A 25938-nucleotide genomic window follows, 5' to 3' on the forward strand; every position below is an offset into this window, starting at 1 on the left:
GGTTGTTATTTTACTGTTCTACCACTCTCAGTGATGCTACCGAGGACTTCTGATTAAGAGCAATTTTTGGAGCAGCAAAATTTCCGTTTTGGAGCACTTTGGAGCAGCAAATTTTTATCTTGGAGCACTTTGGAGCAGATAATTTTGCATCTGGGAGCACTCTGGAGCAGCGAATTTTACATCCCAGAGTGCACTACAGAAGCATATTGCAATAACATTCAAGCACCGGAATATTACTATGGGCCTTATAAAGGCTAGAAATATTTCGATTTATTGCAAATCTCATGGAAAAAATCATCTCAGGAGAACTCCATACTTCACTCGCTAATGAAAAAATAAGGGCTCATGCAGTTGAGTGTTCTGAATTAACCTCTTCGGCGATTATTTTCGACACTAGCAAATAAACAGAATACCAGATCAATAAAATTGTACTTTATGAAATAACACTCTAAATACATCTACGTGGTTATCAGCAGACGTGGTAGACAAACGCCGTGATGTACAGCAGTGCCTCAATGCCAAAGAGCCACACTGTCCCTAATGCATTCCCCTAAGAAAACTCCAAGGTGAAAGCCAGGTTCTTTTTCTTCTCGATCGACGGGTTGATTTTCCCCCTCCTTCTCTGCAAGCTATCTGCACCTCACCTGGTTTTGCGCTAGCTCCATGATCGGCACACCGATTACGGAAGCAGTGTAAAGCGACGATGTCGTGATGGTGTCATCACGTGACATCACGATATATGACGCCATGATGACGTCACAAGTTTTGACGATCTATGACGTGTGATTACGCCATCACATGATTATTTTTTGCATCAATGGATTGACGCCGCCGACGGTCAATTTTTGTGTTTGATAAAGCATCTGATGCTTTCGCATTAATATTGCGCATTGAACGTTAACAACCTGGCCTTACATACCAAACTGTCCTCCACCATGTCACCTCCTTGCCATGCGCGAAACAGCTTCGCTTATCATCCACTTCACAGAGTGAAATGGCTCCTCAACTTTTTTTAAAATGTTTATTGTGATAACAATTATATGGATGCTCTCCGCGAATTTTTGCCGTCGCCATTGCCGTAATTTTCTGCATAAAGACCAAATTAATAACATCACCACGTGCATTCTAGCCGCGGGTAAAAGCTCGCGAGCGCTGGCGACGAACGCAGCTGAAGTGGAGATTAAGCTAGCCGGCCGTCTGTCTCAGTCGCATGGACAGCGCATGAGATAACATCTTCCCGCGTGCGGGCCTGCCGTCGATTGCTCATCAAACAGAGAGGAAACGCCCCACTCATCTTTCGTAAGGAGCATGAAAGGACGCCAAGGGAGCAAGGGGGGGGGGGGCGAGGGGACCACATCGTTCGAAGGGCTCAGTCGCTTGCGCGCGCGCCATCTCGAGGCATCAGGAGACGGCTCGTAAACTTGTACTCTCAACGCTTACTTCGTGTTTAGAGAACTCAGAGAAAGAAAACGCTTCGGTTCCTGGAGCGGCCATATTCCCTTAAACCAGTGTTTTGTTGAGTTACGCAAGATCGAATCCAAATGAGTTAGGTACTAGCCTTACGTCGTTTAACAATACAATTTATTGGTATCGCATTCATTGCTTCGCCCTTAAGCGAAACTGAGTTTTTTTACCCGTCAGCTATTGACCACCGAAAGCAAGGGGCGGACGTGTAACATGGGTTAGCCGTGTCACTGTGGGCCGTCAGCGACGGGCCCGCTACTGACAGCTGCGTATTTGCGGCTGCTCTGACCAGGATATATGCTTTTATTAATGAGATGACATTTTTAAGAAGCAAGCAAAAAATTCGAATTGGAACCCTAGCACGTGAGCTCGAAAGGGCAGGGCCTTTTAGGAAGTATTTACCGCAGAGTGATTAAACTCGGACATGCTGGTACCAGCAATTACGAAAAAGCTCTTCCGAATGAAGATCCATGGATAAACTATATCTGAGGAAAAGTGTGAACGCGTTTCCACCGTTCGCGTGCTCTTCCATAAACGCGAAGCAAGGAAAATTCGATATTGTTCCATATATTTACTGCTAGCGATCCCAGATTTCATTCCGTGATGTCCGGAAACAGAAGTGACAGACATTTTAATAGCACACAGGTAGTTATTACTGAACATTGCTTTCCTTACGTGCCGTGCAACGCTTGAAACGAGCTATCAGCAGCGTTTCTAGAACAGACGACGTCCGCCGATGAATCGCCGTCGCACTTTCTCGCTACCGAGAGGCCTAGACGTCACGATCCTCTGCGGAGAGCGCGTTTTGCTGTTGAGCCGACTTGCAGAACAGAAGCGGCGTCGGCACCATGCATGGCATCGTGGCTTATTCGGGATGCACGCGCGAGCGCTATTTATTCAGCGGAATAATTATTGGTCCATGGTAGCGACTTTGGCAGCCCCAAGATCAAGCTGCACATGTTCTGACGCGCCGGCCGTGCGATTGCGGGTGATAGACGCCCCCAAACCCGAGACTTTGGTGCAGTATGGCGCAATTTTCGTCGATATTATCAGGATGGCGCAGTAAATACAATTTGGCGCACTTTGGCACAGTTGGCGCAGGAGTGGAATCACTGCACTCTACATTACATATCTTAACGCGGTTCCTTTCCAATATGAAGCCTGTATAGGGTCTTTTTGCAAAGCAGTTTCAAGCACCACCATGGCTCTGGGGTTAAAATACTGGGCTTCCACGCAGAGGGCCCACGTTAGAACCTCGTTCCATCCCGGATATTTGTTCTTATTTAGTTTTTTTTTTCTTATATCGCGCGATAGTGGTTACGGACACCGGCGGCGGCAGACAACTACGGCACCAAAAACGGCCCTTGTTGTTATCTCATAACAGCTTTCACTGTAAAAAGCACATTCTGTAGGAATATAAGCTGCTTGGGAATAGGAGTCAAACATCATGCTTGCAAAGAAAATACCGTAGCTGCTGAGCCGCACCGGTGAGTAGACTACCTTGACATGACTTAGGACTGCATGGACATGGTGCATGGACAAAATGTCCATGCACCTGCAATACTTCATTCTACGTAGTAGTAGTGCATAGACTTCTGTGTGGCCCCCACTGACTGCTTTTTTTTTAATTTTTTCTCTGCTCGGATGGCTGTCACTCTGCACCACAACCAGCCCTCATACACGATATAAATATGAAGGGGTTGCAACCACTCTCTGGGCCTAAGGTCACAGGTTAAAATCTAGGCAGCTGTATTTCAAGGCAGGTGGAGTGAAAGAACACTTGCATGTATGTAGAGCTGGCTGCTTTCGAAAGAAACATGGATATCCTCAGTCACTCATGCACTTAATTGATAAATTGATACTGTCTGTATATCTCCCTATGCTTTCCTTTGCTTTGCTCCTTTGCTTCGGAGCAAAAGCCTCTGTCAGGCTATGTAGCCTTTTGCTTTTGCTTCGTTTTTTCTGTTGTATGTACAGAAAATAAACCAAATCTCAAATCAAATCAAATCATTATCTGCTGGCTTCATATGGTCGCGTCCAACAAAAACTAGGACCTTAATCTGTTACCCTTCTTTCACTTATTAAAACAGAAATTGGATTTACAACCCCCAGAATGCACATCAAACGAGCAAAGGATTAAGAAGTGCAAACCTTGTTCTTCAACACTGGAACCATTCAACGTTTCGTCGGCTTCCTCACACTCCACTTGTTCCAAGGCCTCAAAGTGCCATATCGACTTCTGAGAACCCTGGTCGTCATTGTCTTCCAGCCTCAGACTCACGTCCTTGCTCAAGGCAGCACTGGTGTCGGCAAGGTCACCTTCCGGCGTCCGATCACTTTCACCCTCACTGCACGCAACAATCCTCGACTTGCACACAGTTGAAAGAGGCAGGCTGCGATGGTTGTGCAGATCCACTTCGCAGGAATTGTCAGAAGCGTTGTTTCTTTCGACCGCAGAGTCCGTTAGTTGGGTGCACCCGTTGTGGCTGCTCAGGCGGTGAAGCCTAACTACAGGCTGCAGGCTGCACGCTTCCTTCCTCGAGGCCAGCAACGAGGCACTGTGGGCAGCTTTCTGTGGGCTTGAAGATTGAATAACACATGGACAAAGACATGCAAAATCTTGCCACAAAGATGTACCGTGAAAGAATTTAAAATTTGGGATACAGTAGACTCTAAGTGAATGGTAATCTCTTAAAGGGACACTAAAGAGCAAAATGATTTTTCTCGTATTAGTAAAGTACTCTTTCACGATACCAAAAACACCACGCTTGCTGCAAGAAGACGCTTAGTATGCGAGAAAACGCGCAAGAAGAAAATGGGGGTGGCGACGCCACCTAGAAGTTTCCGCACCATTCGCCATGACGTCACATGTTTTGACGGCGCCTACTAAGGACTACGTAGTTCCTAATAGGTAAAAATGAAGTACATTGTCCTCCGAGGGGGCCATGGACTTAACATACCAAGTTCAGGGTAATTTTGTTGAGCCAAAGGCGCCAAAATACGATGAACACACTTTGAAATCCGTGATGTCACGCGCGAAGATTTCGGCACGAAATTTAAAAATGAAACTTTGAACTTCATTTTCTCCTCTATTAATAAATCTATGATGGTAAAATTAACGACATTAGAGTTCTCAGACCACAATTTATCAATCTAGGCTGATTCATTGTTTCTCTTTAGTGTCCCTTTAAATGAAATTGCTGGAACAACTGCCGCTAATACAATTGGTTTCATAAATGAATTCTGCACCCCTGTTCATCTCTTAGTAAACGAAACTGAAGTTTAATGGAACATATTTTCCTGGTCCCTTCAGGTTCTGCTTAACGAGAGCCTACTGCAGTTTTTATTGTGGCTTTCCTTTAAAATGGAGTGAAAGAATGGGATACACAGAAAAAACGCCAGCACTGCGCAAAACACGCAGCAAACTCACAGCGTGAGCTGTAGGAGTGGCCCTTATAGAGCCTTTTGTAAACTCTCTTAGGGTGACTACTGCAAAGGCAGCTGCCAGATACCAACTACACCACAATCATCATCATTTTGTGAACTAATAAATTAAACACTACACCATAATTAGCCATTTTACAAAGTAGCAAGGTACCCAGTATGCATCTGTAGGGCAAAATGCGCACCTACGTAACTGCACACTTTGTTGATTATTTGTCTGAGGATGATAAATAATGGCTGAGCCCTTTGTAAAGGGTGAGAAGATTTAAACCACGCACTCGTTATGCAATTCACATGGTGCGATGCCTCATGATTTCACGAATCTGCCAAGCAATATTACATCTGTTAACATAATTCCTCGCCCAACGTGACGTCTCATTGTGAGCAATAGCTGTGATGGACACCGTTGGTTGCAGCCAGTGCTGGGCAGTATCGAAGATACATGTATCTTAGATACTATCTTAGATACTCTTTGGGTATCTTGTATCTGTATCGCGATACGTCTCACAAAACAAGTATCTGTATCTGTATTTCCGATACATTCGATAATGTATCGTGTATCTTAAGATACAAGATACTTCTATCGCAACACAACCGTGCGAAGCAATAATCGCTGGCCAAACTCCGCTCCTCAAGCTGGTACTGGCGCCACTAGGCTATCTGAATAAAACTAAAGGCAATGATGAAATTTTATATTTCCGCCAGTGCCCTCCAGTGAGGGCAGAAGATGACGTCTGCGCGTCCCTATTGGTGGAGCAGAGTCACGTGGCAGCGCTCCCGCAGTCTCGACAGAAACAGGCGCGCGGACGTCTACGCCCAGCCTACGTACCTTTTGTTTTCTTGATTTCTTTTCTTTTTAGTTGCGCCAATGCCGTGACACTTGCTCTTAACCACTGTCCTGCGCCCCGTACTCCAATGCGTGCGGCGTCTATCGCGAAATTTCTGATGTTGCTATAGTGTCGTTATTGAGGATCCTCTTGCGTCTTGCTTTGTAACTAAATCTGATGCGTGAAAGAATGGGGTTGCTTTGCGTCTCGTGGCTTTTACATATCAGCGATTTGAAGGATCTCGTGGATGTACATTTGGCTTACATGCAATGAATTAACTTATATGCAAATAAGATTCTAAAAACTTTAGCACTACTAGTACTGATGCTAGATATAATAGAGCAAGCGTTTACATAAAAGAAGATATCTTGGCCTACCGTATTTTTTCTTCCTGCTATCTTTATTTAAAGAATTTATGAAATCATAATTTGAATGTTAGCACAAGTGCTTTCTTAGCAGTCCTTTTGCATCCCATATATTACCTAGGTGTCTGTACTGTTTTTTTTTTTTTTTTACGGTCTGGTCACTCCAGTGTCTTCTGTAACGGGCTAGCAAAATAAGATCTCTGCTTTATTCTTTTGTCTGTCTATTACTATTTGCACATTTGCACGTTGCTAAGGCAATTTTGAAAACAGACATATAATTATCTGGGCGCGCTTTGAGTATACAGTACAAAGCATTCTTCATACCGCTTAGTAAAACAGCGAAATTGAGTTTGCGTTATAAAAAAGCAAATTATTAGGAGCCATCTTAAAGAAGTTAGGAAGGGGGTTCCACAAACGTTGTTATACCAAATGCTCTGTTTTTCTGATGAGTGTCCTAACGAGCCGTTTCAGGCAATTTTCCATAGGCACTAAATTTTCTATTGTCTCACCTTAACAGGTGAGTTGACGATACCTCATGCTTAATTATCATAGCTATTAAGGGCGCCGTCTGTATCGTGTTTCTGTACTCATTCAATGTGAACGTTTGATACGGAACCGCCTCTCTATTTTACTTATATTTGTTTTCCTGTTTTAGGCCTTCCTAGATTTGTTTACTATTAATAATGGCCACGTAATCAGAACTACAAGTGGCAATAGCGCGAATAGCGGCGGTATCCCGCGACGCTTTGTGCAACTATACAATACGTCTAAAACGTTTCTGGGTTGCACATATTCTCTCGCTGCAGAAAAATTGTTAAAAGATTGCACTTTAGTGAGTATATCAGCAAAGAATCCTTTGCACCAGCAGATAAGTAAAAATATGAAAATTCATTGTAGTTTTACGTCCTCTACGTATACACCAGGGGTCTCAAACTCACCTCATAACCAGCGGGCCGCAGTCACTAAATGCAGTCCCGCAAGAGCCAGGTCAGTAAAGTGAATAAGGTTGAAGGGGGTTGGGGGAAGAGGCTTGAACAAGATGACAGCTAAAGTTGCCATTTGAAAGGAAGCCTTTCGCACATCTCATATATTAGCCATTTCTGAAAGGAATTTGCGAATTTGGAGTAGGGATTCGAGAAACATCGATACCGTTCTACTTAATGACTGAAATCTGGACGGGGATCTTGAAATATCGAGTTTTTGGTAATAATAATATCTGAGGTCTAACATCCCAAAACCACGGTAGGATTACGAGGGACGCTGTAGTGGAGTGCTCCGCAAATTTCGACCATCTGGTGTTCTTTAACGTGCACTGACATCGCACAGTACAAAAGCCTAGTCTGGCATTTTGCCTTCATCGAAATGCGACTGCCGCGGCCGGGATCGAAGCGAGTTCTTGTTCCACGGTTGCGTTTCAACACATGGTGACCACATGTCCTCACGAAGAGAATGCTTAAGACCGGTCATGTCAGTGTAGCTATGTACGCACATACTTATTAAGAAAATAAGAACAAATGGGACGAAGACGGTCATATGTGTGGGCCGGGCCGCGTGCTTGAGACCCCTGGTACACAACATGCGTCAAAAAAAAAAAAAAAATGAAGTCGCTACCGGCGTTGTTCCTGCTGTACACCTGTCCAGTGATTCGGTATTGCGCAAACGGTCTTCTACGGACAAGGTAAAATCCACACCGGTATTTGCGCCGTCGTGAGAAGGCTTCTTATTGAAGTTCTTGTAATTAAATGGCAACCCGTTATCTGATCGGCAAGCTGAGCAGCGACTCCCATCAATTGCAAAAACTAGAAGCAAGAAACGCTGTCAGCGAAGTGTATAAAGAGCTGTCCTGTTAAGAAGCTCAAACAAACCCCAATAAGGTGTTTCGGAAGGAAACTAATGTACCTTGAGCAAGGGCAAAATTTTGAGATACTAACAGACATTTCATTCGTTTTCTTTTTATTTTTAATTTTTTTAAATTTTTTTCCCCCGAACTAATGAGGAACGGATCGTGATACCTTTTCATCATCTGGACTCACCTGGATAAATTCAGAATCGCATTCTATTTCCTAAAACATTTTCATTTTAGAGCTGTTTGTTTGTTTGCCTTCCTTCGTTTGAGATTTTCAATTGTGCCTTGTACGTGTATTTCTTATGTTGTACCCTGTCCCTCCTGCTTGGGCCACATTGCGTACAGTGTGATGTAAATAAATAAATGAAACAAAATTAGTCACAGTTAAGAAATTTTCAAGCAGACATTTTAATGCATAGGCGTTAGCTGCTACATTAAATGGGTTTATAAAAACAAATTTGCGAATGTATCGAAGTATCTTAAGATACATTTGCCAAGTATCGTATCGGATACAATTATTGCAGCAGTATCTTTTATCTGTATCTCAAATACTTCTTGCCTGAGTATCTTGTATCGTATCACGATACAATTTCAATGTATCTTTGCCCAGCCCTGGTTGCAGCCAACAACTGCACCACCAAAATCGGCTGTTGTGAGCTCATAACAGCTTATGCTGTAAGAAAATTATTCCGGAGGTGTTGTGAGCAAAAGCCTAGAAATGATTTGAGGCGCACTGTAGAATGAAACTCCAGATTAAATTTGACCACCTGGGGTTCTCTAACTGCACCTAAATCTAAGTAATCGCGTCTTCGTTCATTTTGCTGCCATCAAAATGCAGAAATTGTGGCTCGGAAAGGAACCCACATCTTCAGGCTTATCATTAAAACAACCTGACCACTGAGCTACCACAACGGGCAGAGACAAACAGAAAGGCAACTTGAGGAGGCATGCTTCTATGCCACAGTAATAAGAAATTGCATCATTTAACATCGTAAAATTGCACACTGAAAATGAGAAATGCCATAATGAAGGCCCATGGACAGAAGAAGCACCGCTGCACACTGAGATAACCAGGCTCTGTACGAGAGTACAAGTTAACATGCCTCCAAAATACTGAATGCGCCTGCATAAGACATTTTGTTGTCCAAGAATCAGGCACAACGGTCTCTGCTCATCCTTTTAGTTGGATCGTGCTAGCTGTAACCCACGACTGTGGTGGCCAAACAATTTTTTGAATTGCTGTGTGGTGCGCTGACTACTGTAACTAGATGGTTACCTTGACTGCTTAGGTGGCCAGTCCTTCAACCTGCCCTCTTCACTCCTGGCAGCTGAAGAAGACATGCTGGGGAACTTGATATGGCACACAACTGCAAACACAGCATGCACTGAGTGAGAGTCACCAGTGAGCTTATGTAATCAGTAGCACCTGTGGTACTATGGCACAAAGAAGTGCTGATTTGTACCATTCTTTTACAAAAAAATCACAGCATATCCACGTGGTGAATGATGATGAGTAGGGCGAAGCTCCGGAGGGAATCATCGGTAAACCGTGAATCTTCTGTGTAACGCCACATCAATCATCATATAAAGAGCGAGAAACACTGTGCGTATATTACAAACATCAAACTTTTGTTTTTCTTAATTACATGAGGCTTGGCTTGCGTTGTCCCTTCATTATCACGGCTTTATGGTCCGTGAAATGAAGGGATAGCGGTTCCTGTACGGGTTGCAATCGGAAATTTGAAAATACCAGGTCTACACACGTCCCCCGGGTGGTCGTTGGTTTCATATGATCAAAGGACGTGCACGTGAGAGCATATTTGGCTGCCATATGTTGTATTAACCACTCATTGTTCTTTTTGGTAATATCGACATTCAGGTCACCAACTAACACAAATGGTCTATTCTTGTACTTGTCATAATTGCACAGTGCCGTGTCAATGAATGTCTTGATATTCCCGCTCGACAAATTGGGTGCAAGGTACATGGTCATGATGATGCATCCATCAAAATCGATGGCAGCATATTCACCGTTGTGGCTCTGTGTCGTTGGTAGTAGTTTCAGATCTTGTGCTTTTTCTATTTGTTTGACGTATACAGCCACACCACCTGCAGGACGCTCTGCATCATCGATGCACACGACTGGAACTTATCCTTTGATATACGGTCTTTCGGCGTTCCACGTCTCGGTAAGACAGAGAACGTCCACCGCAGTAAGTATGGGTCCCGTTCCACATCGTCTACAAGCTTGACATAAAACCAGCTAGGCTTACATGGTAGATGGTAAACTACAGAAGGCAACAAGAAGTAAAGAAAACATAAGAGAACGGCAATCTTTTGCCAAGACGTTCAACCACTGCAAAGTTAACGGCTATCTCGTGCGTGGGTATCTGTAGCCTTGTCTTCCATCCGGCGACTCTGAGCAAAACAGAAAGCGCGCCAAGAGGGAGCCTCATGGCGCGTTACTTCTGAAATGTTGTCTGCGGGCGTCATTGAAAACACGAGACGTAGTAAAGAAGAAAGAATGCCACACAGGCGAACACCCACGAGAGTCTCACTCGTCAACGTCGTCTTCTTCTTCTACTGCATACCAGAACACGTGCTTCTCACGAACTAGAGGTGGCTACTAGTACAAACAAACACACGGAGGATGGACAGACCCACGGCATAAGGAGCTTTGCCCCTAAAAGGTGTATAGAGAATTGTGGTACTTCAACGAAACTTTTATTGTGGTTACTAAAGATTAAAGATTTCAGGCAAGAAGTTTTCGCTGCATGCAATGTAGTACTAATGAGAATCGTGCACATTTTTGCTTTAAAGCTCATTTTCCAACATCGTGTTGTCAGTGTAGCCATGTGCAATGCAAACCTTAACAGCATGCCAGAAGATGCTTCCACAGCGAACTAAATGCACTTTAACATGGCTTTGCTTCCCCCTACTCAAGAGTTTAAGGGGCATCCCTGCTTTAGAGACATATTTCTTTATTCTTGAGGAGATTTTTTGACACTTTCACAGCTTAAGTATATACAGGTCCGTATTTCAAACACGAGGGCGGTCCGATAAGTACTTAGCCTCACCGCGTGAGCACGACGCTATCGCATGAGACATATACTGACGCTGAGTACGCTCTCTTAGAGGGACACATGCAAAGGTCCAGTCGAATCGGGCTCGCGGTTTTGTTTTGGCCGCTTGAGGAAGCAGGTGATTTTCATGTGTCCTTTAAAAATAGAAAAAGAGCAATATCGGTCGGTGATTTGATTCTTGTTTTTGGAAGGGAAATCATGCAGCGAAATCAAAGAGCGACTGGATTCCGTCTACGGTGAGGCTTTAATGGCAACCATCACAAATTGGTTCAACTAGTTTAAACGTGGTCGCCTGTCGGTTTTTGATGAGCCTCGCCCAGGGGCCTGCAAACGGCTACCACGGCCGATAACGTGGCAAAAATCCACGACCTCGTATTGGCAGACCGCCGACTGCAGGTGCACGAGATAGCTGAGACAGTAGGCATCTCAAAAGAGCACGTGGGCTATATCCTGCATGAAATTTTGGGCATGAGAAAGCTGTCGGCGTGATGGATGCCACATTTGCTCACTCCGGACAACAAGCGCGTCTGTGAGATCACTTAGAGCAGTGTTTAAAGCTGTTTAAGCGTAATCCGAAGGAGTTCCTGCGTCGTTTTGTGACCGTCGACGAAACTGGTACACACCAGAGACCAAAGAACAATCGAAACAGTGGACTGCACCCGGAGTACTTGCTCCAAAGAAAGCGAAGACTGTCGCATCAGCCGGAAAGGTGATGGCCACCATTTTCTGGGATTCTCAAGGTGTGATCTCCGTCGACTACCTTGAGAAGGGCAAAACGGTGACAGGACCCCACTACGCCAAATTACTGGGCCGATTCGATGCCGAATTGCAAAAAAAAAAAAAAACGGCCACATTTGGTGAAGAAAAAAAATCACAGCATATCCACGGAGTGAATGATGATGAGTGGGCGAAGCTGCGGAGGTTCATCGGTAAACCGTGAATCTTCCGTGAATTCTGCCCAGTACATCATCACCGACGTGAGATCGGGCGCGTTTATACTAAAGGTTCGATGAGCTACGACGACTTGCAGCTCACTTGAATTTTACATGTACGCTGTGAATTTTTATCTTTTAGAAAACCATTGCTTTAGAAAACATCTGGCGTCTTTCGTTAAGCAGCTGGTGTCTTTTCGTTTTGCTTTAGAAAACATCTGGCGTCTTTCGTTGGTTTATTTCATCAATCAACGGCGTTTTGAACGAAATTTTTATTGTTTAATCACGCACAGGAGAAATCTCACCAGGCACTACCTTGGAGGTAAACAATGGCTGCTAATGGGAATGAGAGACAGAAGAAGTCGGCTTTTAGCTAACACTTACACTTCTACTTCTACTAACGTTTCCTACTGGACCATGCCAATGGGGAATGAAAGACAGAAGAATTCGGCTTTTAGTTAACGCGCACGCTGCGAATTTTTTATTGTTCAACAACGCACAGGAAAAATCTCCCACCCGCACCACCTTGGAGGTCAAGATCTGGTACTAGCGTTACGACTGGTTACGCACTACTACGACTACGAGGGACGAACGGGTGCCGCTTTAAGGAGCTTCGCCCCTAAAAGTGCTCTTCCACCATTACAACGCGCCAGCTCACACCTCTGCCGTCGCCAAAGCCAAGTTGGTAGAACTTGGGTTATGAAGTGGTGCCCCATCCAGCGTATTCTCCAGATTTGGACTCGAGTGATTTCTTCTTGTTTCCCAACTTGAAAAAGTCACTCGCCAGACAAAAATTGGAGTCGAATGAAGATGTTATCGCCGCCACAGAAGTCTACTTTGCAGCTCAGGAGAAAACATATTTTTTCTGACCGGATCAAGAAGTTGGAGGATCACTGGGTCAAGTGCATAAAGTTGAAAGGGGATTATGTTGAGAAGTAAATCAACACCATTCCAAAATTTTCGTTTTTCTTCTGAAGGTTCATTCATCGGACCGCCCTCGTATGCGATCATTTTTTCTGGCGCAGCAAGCAGTTTTTAAAATTTCAAACATTGTATGTACCTCGTCAGGAGCTGGATCTTTTTCTGAACCGTGAGAGTTAGTACTAAGCGAATCAGCATATCATGATAATGTGAAATGAGAACTGTATGCAATTACGGTATGTTTAACATTTGTGAACAAAATCCCAGCTTGACATCGACTCACTTGAAAATGTTTACTGTACCATAAGTTTTGTTCTACTGGGTCTAGAACATCCATTATTCTCTCATTATACACAGTTCTGATTCCTGATTACCTATTGTGATCTCTTGATATGCTTTGTAACTCTTATAGTTTAGAAGAAAATCCTGCTCTTAACAATACAAAAATATAGAATGCCTTAAGAAGTTTGTGGACTGTAGAGTAGTATTAATACGTAGTGAAGTAAATTGAAATTAATTAAAGTGGATGAAAAATCACCCTTTCCGTAGGGATCCAAACCCACAGCTGGCTGGCTCCCAGGAATTACACATACAGCAATACCTAGCAAAGTGGACGGGGAAGCACCTTCCCTCATTGCTCAACTGGTAGAGCATTGGACGTGTAATTTGAAGGTTGTGGGTTCAGATCACACCGACAGAAAGGGTGATTTTTGACCAGTTCAATTCATTTCAGTTTATGCCATAATTACTACACTAAAGTTAAAAACCAAAAATTAATGTCCCCTACGTTTTCCCTGGCATAATGTGTCTTCAATTCATTTATTTGTGTCTAACAAGGGCCAGTGTCATTTAACATAGGTATGAATGAAAGTTGGTGACAGTGAACTCAAAGGCATTACTGGGTCCAAGTATTAGTGTGAGTTGGTGTGAATGAGCGAATGTGAGCGACTATGAATCCAAGTGAGTGTGGGCTATCGTGAGTCGACGCAAATAGGAACACAAGTAGAGTGAAAGAATGCGACTAAGTATGAGCGAGTATTCGCCTACTTATTCTTCAGACCAATATATGATCCAAACTGCCTTATGCTGCAGTAATGGAGATGTGTGACATTTACAAATGAGTTAAAGAACGTGATATGCAAATCCCCTCATTAGTCAAAATTCGAACAATTTTTAAGCTTTCTCTCAATCTCCGCAATTCGGATTAGCAGACTGTTAGATAGTAACGCTGTAGAACAAAAAATAACCATACTAGTATTGTATAAGGACAGCAGTTTGCCTTTCGCTTCCGAGCTGTAATAGATGCGTGCAAAGAGATGCGTGTAATAGATGCGTGCACTCACCTTCGTCAGTCAATGCCTCGAGCCTCTTTCCACCTTCCTCTGCCAACCAGCTACATGCCCTGTTGTACGAAGCTGCACCATTGGTCCAAAGAAACAGTGAGTGCCAATAAACACGTGGATGTCCCAAAAACAGCAAATCTGACAAGTTTAGACGGTTTCAAGCAGACACAAGATACTATATTTGCCTAATTACAAATTTTCCTTGCACATGCGACAACTTCAATAATTTATCCTCACAAACCTGTGCGTTTATGTGTATGCTGTTGGATGACAGCCTCTGCCGGTGAATTCTAATCACTCGTTTCCTGAACGAGATGAACTCATTTCACGCCTATGAATTTCTAAATCTAATGGCTTCACCTAATCTTCTACCGGTTTCAACTGTACCTGCATGCCTCTAGCAGTTGTTCTTTTAAGAGACCACTAACCAGAGTTGCCAGTTCCACTTATAATAAGCGGATTAAGGATTCTTTTGTCGCCAAGTCGTTTGTAGAACCTTCCAGTCGCTTGTTGCATTTTTTGAACTTATTTGCATTTTGCCAGCAAATATAGTTATTTTAGTGATCATCACATTCACCAATAGCACGTTCGTCATTCACTAATAGCACATTTGTCGATGACTTTGAGTAGTTGAGTGTTGAAGTCAGATATGTTGGGGGAATCAACAAGTAACATTAATCATGCACTGGCAAACATGCGTTCAACCGAACGGACACTACCCAGGAGACAATGTTAAAAAGTAAATATGTGCTTTCCTTCATAATTCCACATATTTTCGCTGTAATTAAAGTGTGTTTTTCAACTTCCCTTCGTACTTGACTGACATTTTTTTTTACTATAATTAAAAATATTTGCAGGAATGGGAAAATTCATTAGATTTCTGCATCTTTTGGGCTTCTTCACAAAAGCCGCACCGCTTTTTTGGCTTCTCTTGTGATGATTATTTGCTTGTTAGCTCGACAGCATCTGGCAACTCTGCCAGTGACTATGTCCGCTTTACTTGTATGGCTTGCCTGACTGTTTTAAAGCTATATGTTATAAGCACTATTATTCATGAGTGAAAAGAGTGAGAAAAGCATGTGTGAGTTTTCTTTCTGTGGTAGCAGGGCCCGCTGATGTAAGAAATAGAAAAATAAAATGAGAACAAACTGAACAAATAAAACACTGAAATAAATTTCTTAAATCAGTAAAACTAGCCTCAAAAGGGTTTTTCACAGGATTTGAACACAGAAACTCATGTCTGGTAGAATAGCATAACCATTATCCCATGGATGTATTCATTTGTCTCTCATGGTATTTTTTTCACTGTCACTGGCAGCTGACATGATGCAGAGATAATCAACATCGACTACAGAAGCAGTAGCCCAATATGACATTCACAAAATGTGCTTAGTTATGAATGGCAAGCACAATGAATGTAACTCACCGAAGAAACACCATTGCAAGCACTGTTCATGCGCGTTCACAGGGTGAATAACAACCTCGAGAATTTGCCACTTGCAAGCTAGTGTCGAACTAAAATACCTGTGTTTTAGCACCCCGAAAAAGTGAACGGATCCAGAGAAACACAGCTCCAGCCAAACCTCACTGTAACAAATTCGCATATGTCACTGAAGGCGCCCTGTGATGTAAATTAAGAATGTCATTTTCTTCGCTTCTTCTGGTACTGTGGAATGCAAGAATATCGTTGCACAAGTTGGCAATGTCAGAAACAAAATTGTGATAATTTTATTTCAATGGAGAAACACCTTTGATTTTAACTACACTGACACACAATGGCAATTTTTGTGATCGGAAGTGTGTTTCATCACGCGTCAGTGACGACAGTGGCCGGGTGTTTCGATTGGCGTGACACAAGTTGCACACAACATTCATACGCTCACAACTAGGCCACCCAATTTTACAGTAAAAATGATGAAAACAGTTTTTATACTTCCTCGGAGAGAAAAAAGGATTTCCGTTTTTAAATATCAAATCCTGAAAATAATAGCAAAACGCCGCTAGGTGCACGGCGCAACGGCCACTGTGAGGCGAGACTTCCAGTATGTCTCTACAAAAGGCGCGGTGATTGGAACCAGCCACTGACGTCAGCAGAAGAGCAAAACGTGAAAGGCAACATTTTTTCCCCGTCGTCTGCTCGGATTTTGGACTCTGAAGACCAATAACTTCAGTGCCTGAACAGCAATTTTGATAATTCTTTTTGAGTTCATTTCAGAATTGAACACTACACACACTCGAAAGCTACAGAAGGTAGACGAAAAAACATTGCAGACCCCTTTAAAATGGCTTCGTTATATTCGGAGTTCCATTAAGAATGTGTGTTCACTATACTATACCAATGATAATACTATTCTTAATTTAGTTCGTTATATCCACATTCGTTATATGGACTGCACATACATGTAAGTCTGAGGACCTGGGCGCTGCGGCGAATGAAAGATGAATCGGGGGTCTCGGCACGCTGAGCAGTCTCGGCGATGTCTGAAGGCGACAGAAGGTGTGGCCACATGCACTTGCTCCCCTCTATCCATTCCAGTGGCACCACCGCAACCGACTTGTCTTTCAAGAAGCGCACTGCTGCAAACATCTACGAGCAGTGGCAAAAAGGCAGTACAGCCATAAGCGATATGAAAGGAAACACCAAACTCATGTTTAAATAATGATCACTCGAGATGGACGGAGAAGAATATGGAATCACTTGGTGGTGAAAACTTGTTGGCCCCTACTGTGCTTAGCCGCTATGGCCTCTCCAAAGTGACTTCGGTGTTCACATTCGTATTTGTCATGACTGTACGTGTGAGTTTGTTGAAACGAGCTCAGGGGTTTTCACAGACTTTAAAAGTGACTGCCTTGCATATTCAAAGACTAAAGCAGCACTAAGTTTGATAGCCAGAAAAGAAGGCATTGCCTTCAAAATTGAGTACCAGGCCCATAGCCCGGAATTTTTTTCGGGGGTTGAGGGGGGCACTTGCTGAAGGCCTTGGCTATTTGAGAAAAACGCCCATTTTCATTATTTATTTTCAGTAAAACAGCCCCTCCATCAAATTTTCGAGACACCCCCAACCTTCTGGCTATGGGCCTGATGAGTACACTACAGTACTCTCTCAGTAAACGGAAATATCTTAAATGGAACTGCTGCTTGAATGGAACAATTGCTTCTAATATGATTGGTTTCATACTTTAATTCCGCACCCCTGTTTGTAACTCAGTAAACGGAACTCCTATTAAATGAAACATACTTTGCTAGTCCCATCACGTTCCGTTTAATGAGAGTCTATTGTATTCTGTATTGTGCGTAAAATAGGGGCACAAGAAAAACGTAATGTGAAGGGATCAAGTCATAACAAATATAGTAAATGCGCTGGATTGGCTCGATTACGGAATTCCACAGGCTCTGTGACTAAACCCAACTAGACAAATTTTGTCGAGTTTAGTTAAAATGAAATATGCCAGTGTGACACATATACCATAAAAACCTGAGCAAGCGCCCCATTCGCTTTTTTGGGAGAATTAAAATATGCACCAATGACCGAGCAAGTGCCCCCCCCCCCCCCAATCCCTGCTGCCATATTTTTTTTTTCCAACTTGTCCTCCGCTACAGAATCCTGCAGCAGTGGTTCCTAGAAATCCAAGTTACGAGACTCTTTAGATATGTGCACGATTTCTTAGTACTTTTACAGTGTGGTGCCTCGGTGTCGCATTCTGAGTTGTCACAAGTTGTCCGAACATTTGAAGAACGGCTTTGCCCCTTTGTCATAACACATGAAATTTTATAGGAGGATATCCTCCAGTTCAGTAAAAACAGTAAATGCACGCGTATTCAATAAACCATTTCATTAGAAGTACAGTGTGCATTCTTCTTAGAGGTTCTTCTGCTGCAATTTTGAATTTCGGTCCGTGACCAAGCAAAGGCCCTGCCTTCAAATCTTGTCCAATTATCTTTTACTGTAGGGTGGGTGCTTGCTCAGGATTTTATGGTACACTGTTAATCACTTTTCAGTGACTGTAACAAAAAGCTGTTCCTTGAGTGCAAGACATGCATTGAGGTATCAGAACGTTCGGTAACCTTTTGCGACACGGTGTCCTCACTTGGAGATACGGCTTACTTTTGCCATTTCTTTGCACTATGAACAAGGAAGAGACCACAAACACTGAGCAAATTGCAAATTAGGCATTCTTGTTGCCTACACTTATTTATATCACTTATGGTTGCAATATTTTGCTACGCACGGTCGCTTTCATGAAAGCAGTACTGTGTTTAAAGGGACATTAAAGGCAAATGTTAAGTCGACGTTGATTGCTGAAATACATTCCAGAAACCTGGTAGTGCTTGTTTCGTGCGAAGTAAATGCTTATTTTGAAAGAAAAATCACGTTTTAGTGGTCCGCACAGTGTTAGCACATTTCAAGCCACCCGCCTGGAACGGGCCTCCTAACGTAGTGTTTGCCTTGCCCAAGTTGCGGTTGATCTCATAATCATCTGCACGAAAGTGCAGCGAGCACACCCACAGATTTCTTGATTGTTTAGCACACTGTTGCAGAGGCACGGTACTCAGCCACTTCTGTGTAGGGGTTTATTTGCGGCACCCATATTGGAAAGTCATGTCGGTTTCTTTGCTGAAGCTACTGTTGCTCAAGCGGCGCACACCATTCAGGCACCCAGCAACATAATAGGGACGCCAAATTTTGTCGAACTTTCCATTACAGTGACTTTCATGAGCGTGCAAAGCACACACAACAGTACGCGATAGCGAAACTACCGCTGAGACATGACCACGCGAGCGGAGAGGAGCCCAGTGAAAAGGGAACTTTTAAACCATCCACGCCGCTCTCCTTGGTAACACCAAGTTCTTTTTTTCATGAATGAAACAAAAACGCACAAGCAGCATTTTAGTAAGTCTTGTAATGTATGGAATGTTCTTCTTTTATTATAAGTAGTTTGAATACTAGTGATTAATTGTACTCAGGACTATTGACGTCATCGGGCTCGTTCCAAAATGTCGTACTGGTGGCATATAACATGTCCTACATTTACCTTAGTTTCTCGATTATCTGACATAAATTGTTATTTGCCTTTAGTGCCCCTTTAACGAGACATTAGACGTGGGGCATTTCGGCTGGAATTTCAAAATATCTTTTTACCTTTTTAGGAATGCTTGCTGCCACCAGATAACTATCGTGTGTAATATGAATGGGTCGCTGAATTTGGTTTATGAAGAAATATATCATGGCTGACTGTACAATTAGACAATTATTTACGCAGTAATTACAATGAATTGCTGTAAAATGCGCTATGATTTATTCTAACATTTCCACTTGCTTCAAATTTAGTCTCCAGAACCTTGGCATCAAACTATGTAAATTGCATACCTTTATAGGCAGTCGATCGTAATGAGTGTCGCAAAGGGGTAAAGTTATTGGCAATTCTGTAGCTATTCTACAGTGAAATAATCATGTTAGTAATCATACTGCACATGCAACACGAGTAGCGGCGCACATTCCAGAAAATACGTGAGCACTAGCGATTACGCTAGAATTATTACTAGCGATTATGCTAGATTATGCGACGCATTTGACTTTTTGGTTCAGATTTCAGCGACTGACAGCGCTCAATACTATCATTTTACTGAGAGTGTTACTGGCTTGGCTCCATGCAAGTATACCCAATAAAATATTCAATCTCTTACAAATGCCTTGGCTGCTTTATCTTCTACATTACTACAACGTCATATCAACAGAGTTGTGTGGAAACTGTACCATATGTTTATTGCACACAGAATAATGACAATGCAAATATATGAAGATTGGGAAACACTTGAAGGATATTTTTTTCCTTATACCAAAGTTGGTTTGAAATGCCCTTTAAGTTCTTCTGACACCTTGGCAGAAAAACATTTCTTGATGATATATAGATAATGTGGAATTCCCAATATATAGAACACTCCAATATTTTCCAGCATTTTTTTAGCAATTTCAAGCGTGTGGACCTTCGCTCAAATTAAAAAAGAAAGTGTTTATTCCCCCCACCTCACCCAAAATTGACAAGAAAAGCAGTCTGTCGAGTGGCGGTGATTACAAAATAGGACGTATCGGAACCCTGCGCTCTCGCACATCATATATCCGGATATATATGAAGTGGACAAATGCAAGCAATGTGAATCCAGAGCCACTCTGGAGCATATATTATGGGAATGCCGAGGGATTAGTGAAAATAACAAGAATGCAGGCTCTAGTGACAGCCTTCGTGCACACTGGTCAGCCGTGCTGCCCAGCCCCGCCCTTAAGGATCAACTGTGGGTCATCCAGTGGGTCGAGGAAGCCACCAGGGTACAATGACTCCTCGCCGTCACCTAGGCGGGGCCATTGGCCCGCCCCACCAGCTTGCAGGACTCAGAATAAAGTTGTTTCCTTCCTTCCTTGTATATGTAAGTCAGTGCCCCAATGAGCAATCCATGGAAACATAAGTGTTTTAAAGGCAAAGAAGCTGTATGAAGGAAACACAGTAAGGGAGACCAACAAAACCTTTCTTTGCCAATACATCATCTGACAATTTGTTATCGTTTCCAAGACGGCGAAAAGAACGACTGTGATCTGATGCTTCGAACTGTGGGACCAAAATTATGGCACCTTTGGGTCCTAACTATAGGTGCAGTGGTCATTTATAAAGGCTACAGAGAGCTGGGTTATCTGTGATGCATGTTAGTCACAATTCATAACGCTACTTTAGGAACAGGAAAATCTCATGGCAAAGGAAAGTGAAAAGCAGAATGCAGAAACCAACCTTAAATAGTGTTAGGTTCATAAGCTGCCAGATAATCATAACAAAATTGTGGACACAGTGTAACTTCCATGTTGTCTCCACCCTATAAACTTGCTCAACTCTACACATGAAATCCAGGGAAAGAAAAGAAATGAACTTAAAAGCTGTTATTGGAGTGCACAGTTGGGTCGGTTTATGAAATACACTTTTTAGTACTTGTGTTAAACGAGGTAGATTTGTAGGCACGTGAGAGAGAGACCTGACCAGGGAATATATCACTGCCGCATCATTAAAGGGGTACTGACACAAAATTTTGAAGGCGAGATAACTTGTGGGATAGATTTGTGTGGACACACATGCATCATCTATGAAATATCAACAGATAATGTAGCCTAGAACATATATAAAATAAATTTTAAAAGTGCGTGTCGCGCCACTGCATGTGAAACGCGCCTTTGGTTTTCATAAAAACAAGCAATTGCCACCTGCATCACGTGTTTGTGTTGGTTGTGACAATCCCTGCGAGCGCTCTTTCCAGCAGATCTTTTCAACAGAAAGAGGGGACAGACTTGCACAGGAGTACAAAAGTTGATATCCTTGCCTCGGCAGTGCATTTTTGGGAGATCACACATATTTATGTCTCAAAAGGGATTATAGCGGCCCCTAGGAAGCCTTCGCTGAAAGGAGTTGTCAACATGGTGCTGATGTGCACGCGGTTTTGAGTGCTCCCGTAGCCAGCTATGTTTACATGAAAACAACTCTGGGCCCCGCCTCACTCGGTGCTCTCTCAAACTAAAACTGCAACTCGGCGCTATAAAACCGTCTCCAAAAAATGAACCGTCGCGTGCTAGAGCAGGCGAACTTTCCAGCCGTGATAAGTGCGTCGTTAGCTACTTAGTGCAACAGAAAAAACAAGATACAAAAGTTTTCATGTTGCTCCTTTAAGTTAATGGAGGTTACGCATTCGCATTATGAAATGGCAAAGCTGCAGAAAATGTGCAATTGTTCAATGGCCTTATAAAGAGTAGTTAGGTAGGAGCAGGGGCACTGCGGTACACAAGTTCTCCTCTTGGAGGCTCTCTTCATCAAGCAGAGGGGTGATCACAGCATGACACACCTTTCAATTTAAGGATGGGTCAAAATAGGGTTGCTGGTCAGTCTAAACTGACAGGGTCCGTCAATCAAGAGCTGGCTATTGAGCCCGCTCTTAATCACCGGGACATTTCTTTTAGCGCAAAAGCAATTCTACCCTGCCTATAGAGATTTCGCGGGTGTCCCGAATGAACACGAGACTTCAGCTGGATTCAGTGGAGGAATTGGTCATGGCTGATGCTTTGACGAGGCGTTCTCGGCTCTGCGGCACATTTACGCATTTGCTCGGGCCAGTCAGGCCTGGTGTTGCTGGTTCGTTACGGCAATGCACCTGTCACGCTTATACATTCTTCAAACAGGACAGAAGTTCAGGGGAATATGTGGATGCTTGAATTGAGGAAAATTTGTTGAACAGATAATGTCGTTAGAGCAAACATTTCTACGAGTGGCCTTGTCTTGATGTGCTGCCGCCTTCACGAAGACAAGTCCACTTGTCAAAACATTGGCTCCGGTGATGTTGCCTGTTTACAGAGTTTTCATTACTGAACACTATTCGAGGTTCTGACTGCATTTGGCATTGTCTGTGGCTGTCTAATGTGTTTTCGCACAATGCTACAATGCTTGGCGGAGCCAAACCATCCCTCATTTTTTCCTTTATGTGAAAGCCTTTTACGTTTTCCTGAAATCTGTCACTTGTTACTGAGTGCATGTGCAGTGTGTCTTGTTTGTGTTTTCTTTTTCTTTTTTTGCTTTAAATTTCACTTGTGCATGCTTCGACTTCATATCGCTCTCCTCATTGGTGCTGATATTTGCCCAACACTACAATCCAACCAATGATGACCTGACAAAGGCTCACTGCATAAAGGTAGTCAAGGTCATGTTGTTCACTGCAAACATGTGAAAAACTTTTGAATTCTACGGCCAACGAAAAGAACATGGGAGACATTGCCCAGATTTTACAGAACATCAAGTACAAACATAAATAATAGCCATGTATGCAGCATTCAGCAAAAATCAACAACCGCAGCTATTTCAACATGAAGTCAAAGGGAGGCTTACAGGCTGGGCATGTCTTTTTGATGCTTGCTGTGGTTGCGGGCTATCTCTGGGTGCCACTTCCGGCTCTGTTTTTATGCTCTGAACTTCCATCACTTGCATATCTTCCAACAGAGGCTGTTCCACAGCAATCTCTGTCCCTGAAAATTTTTGAACGACATGTTAAGGCTCCTGTGAGATGAAATGTGCAAGTGCTTACCATCAACTGACAACTGCAGAGGTGGCGATGGTTCAGCAGCTTCCAAAGCCAAGCAAGCAGGCAACAACTGAAGGCAGTCTATGTCAGCTAGGTGATGCAGAATAAAGCTCATCAGGTTTGAAATAGAAAACAATCCACAAATTGTTACACAGCAATCCGGTCCAAGAGCAAAATACTTACTCAGAAGTGAGGGAGAATTGATTAGCTAACAAATGAATATGGCACGATTTTATTGAACTTACAAAAAAGGCATCAATTCATTTTGATGAAGATTCCGTATGGTGTTTACTGGCGCGAGGGCAAGTTGAGGCCAAAGAGTGCCAAGACTATGTAAAAGTGTAAAAAATGTGCATCGACAAAAGACAGCCATTCTTTAAATTGTGCAACTTGTATATGTACTGCAGGACACAGGCAAGGGTAAATATATATATATATTGTCACGATCAATAGCCGACAGGACGACAGAAGACAAAGAGGCGAGCAGCACGAGCTGCAGCTGTGGGCTTTCTGAGGAAGACGACGTTGAGGCGTCTGCTCTTTTTGTTATCGGAATACAGACTTGTCTTTCCTCGTCGCAACGTGGTCCTGTATCTTGTTATTTCCGCGTTGCGACACTGGTGGAGGTGCTGGACTTCTACGTCTGATGATCGGGACTCCGCCACGACCCGGCACTTCAAGTCCGACACCGGAACCTGTTCCTGCAGTGGACACTCCTGTCCACCGCTACAGTCGCCGACAGCGAGGCCTCAGTCCCGAGGCAATCCCCCTGGAACCTCTCCAGCCAAGGACTCCGTCTGCAGAAATGGCAACTGGCGGCGCTTCACAGGTGACCGTTGAGCAGCCTCGGATTCCCGAGACCTTCCACGGCGAGGTTTATGAAGACGTCGAGGATTGGTTGGACCAGTATGAGCGAGTCGCCAAGGCGAACCATTGGACCGTCGAACAGAAGCTCGCGCGCGTCTACTTGCTCTAGCGGACAGCGCTCGCACGTGGTATGAGAACCGCGAGGCCACATTGTCTTCTTGGGATGCCTTTCGGCAGCAGCTTCGCAGCACCTTCGCAAACAACGACCGCCGCGATTCGGCTCAGCAACTCATCGAGTCTCGTATACAGAAACCGAATGAGAGTGTCGCCATGTTTGCGGAGGACATGACCCGCCTATTTCGACGAGCTGACCCTGAGATGCCTGAAGCCAAGAAACTACGACATTTGATGCGAGGCGTCAAAGAACAACTGTTTGCCGGTCTTCTTCGCAACCCGCCGACAACCGTTGCGGAATTTGTCCAAGAGGCTACAACTATCGAGCGAGCACTACAGCAACGGTGCCGCTATTACGACCGACCAAACAACGCCTCGATAAGCGTCTCTGCTCTGACGGCCGGCAGTGGGGGTTCTCTACGTGAGCTCATTCGCGAGGTTGTTCGTGAAGAAATCCGCAACCTCCTTGTGACTCCGCAAGAACCTGCAATGGCTTCGGTTGCAGAAGTCGTACGACATGAGATCAGGCAAGCATTTTCTTTGCCCGAATCGCTACCAGACCAGCGATCGGTTAACTATGCGTCGGCCGTCCGTCGTCCAACGCCATTGTCGCACAACTCGTCTCCTCTGGCTCATCCTGCAACGAGCCGGTGATACCATCGTACATTCCACCGCCGCACGAACCGGTGGTGATTCCAGCGTACATTCCACCGCCGCCGCCGCCGACTCCACAGCTTAATGCGCATACGGAAACGTCGCCGTTCTACCCTCCGCCAACGTCTGCAGCCTGGTCGCAAAGGATGGCCACCAGTCGACCATTTGCTCGAAAGACGGACTTGTGGCGCACCGTCGACCGCCGTCCACTTTGTTTCCATTGCGGAGAAGCCGGCCATGTTTACCGCATTTGCCCTTACCGTGACCAGAGATCTCAGACTTTTGCGCCGCCCTTTCCACGTCCTCGTTTTGACAACCGCCGCGACAGCAACATGCACCCGCAAGCGGAGCCATTCGGTCCGTATCGTCGACCCCGTTCTCCGTCACCTGCGCCGAGCCCTTCGCCGCAGCGTCGTAGTTACGCCGACGCTGCCCGGGGCAGATCCCCGAGCCCTCGTCGGGGAAACTAACAGCAGCGACCTTTGGGGGGAAGGTTGCCGCCCGTCGAGACGCTACAACACCCCCAACCGTACGATACGACGATACGACGGACGATGCGACGTCGCCGACCCCGAAGGAAATCGTAAGCGCCGACATAGCTATTTACATAGACGGACGCCCAGTGACAGCGCTGGTGGATACTGGTGCGGATTTCTCACTTATAAGCCGGAAGCTCGCCGACTGCCTCAAAAAAGTTAAGACTTCATGGACGGGGCCTAACATCAAAACCGCGGGTGGTCAACTGATGACGCCGACAGGCAAATGTACCGCCAGAATTAACATCGGTAATTCGGCTTTCGTTGCCACGTTCGTCATTTTGTCGGAGTGCTGCAAGGACCTGATCTTAGGAATGGATTTCCTGTCTGAATACGGCGCCGTTATAGACATTCCGGACAGGTCCGTTACATTTTGGATCGCCCCAGATCAAGTTTCGGATATACGCTGTGCAGATCAGCCACGTAAGCATCTGCGCGT

At 44.2% G+C, this 25938-nt stretch overlaps 1 protein-coding gene across 1 annotated transcript in view; it reads right to left on the minus strand.

Moving 5' to 3' along the window:
* Positions 1-3477: 3477 nt before the first annotated feature.
* LOC119402270 (uncharacterized) overlaps positions 3478-25938 on the minus strand; it is a 28448-nt gene continuing 5987 nt past the window's right edge. Inside the window, exons 2-7 of the mRNA XM_037669405.2 lie at positions 23332-23418; positions 23136-23272; positions 16626-16812; positions 14226-14297; positions 9223-9313; positions 3478-4043 (exon numbers count right to left, since the gene is read on the minus strand). Of these exons, the coding sequence (XP_037525333.1) occupies positions 3539-4043; positions 9223-9313; positions 14226-14297; positions 16626-16812; positions 23136-23272; positions 23332-23418 (1079 nt within the window). The 3' untranslated portion in view covers positions 3478-3538. The remainder of the gene's footprint in view (positions 4044-9222; positions 9314-14225; positions 14298-16625; positions 16813-23135; positions 23273-23331; positions 23419-25938) is intronic.

The sequence above is a fragment of the Rhipicephalus sanguineus genome, chromosome 8, assembly GCF_013339695.2.
Source record: "Rhipicephalus sanguineus isolate Rsan-2018 chromosome 8, BIME_Rsan_1.4, whole genome shotgun sequence".
Lineage (NCBI taxonomy): Eukaryota > Metazoa > Arthropoda > Arachnida > Ixodida > Ixodidae > Rhipicephalus > Rhipicephalus sanguineus.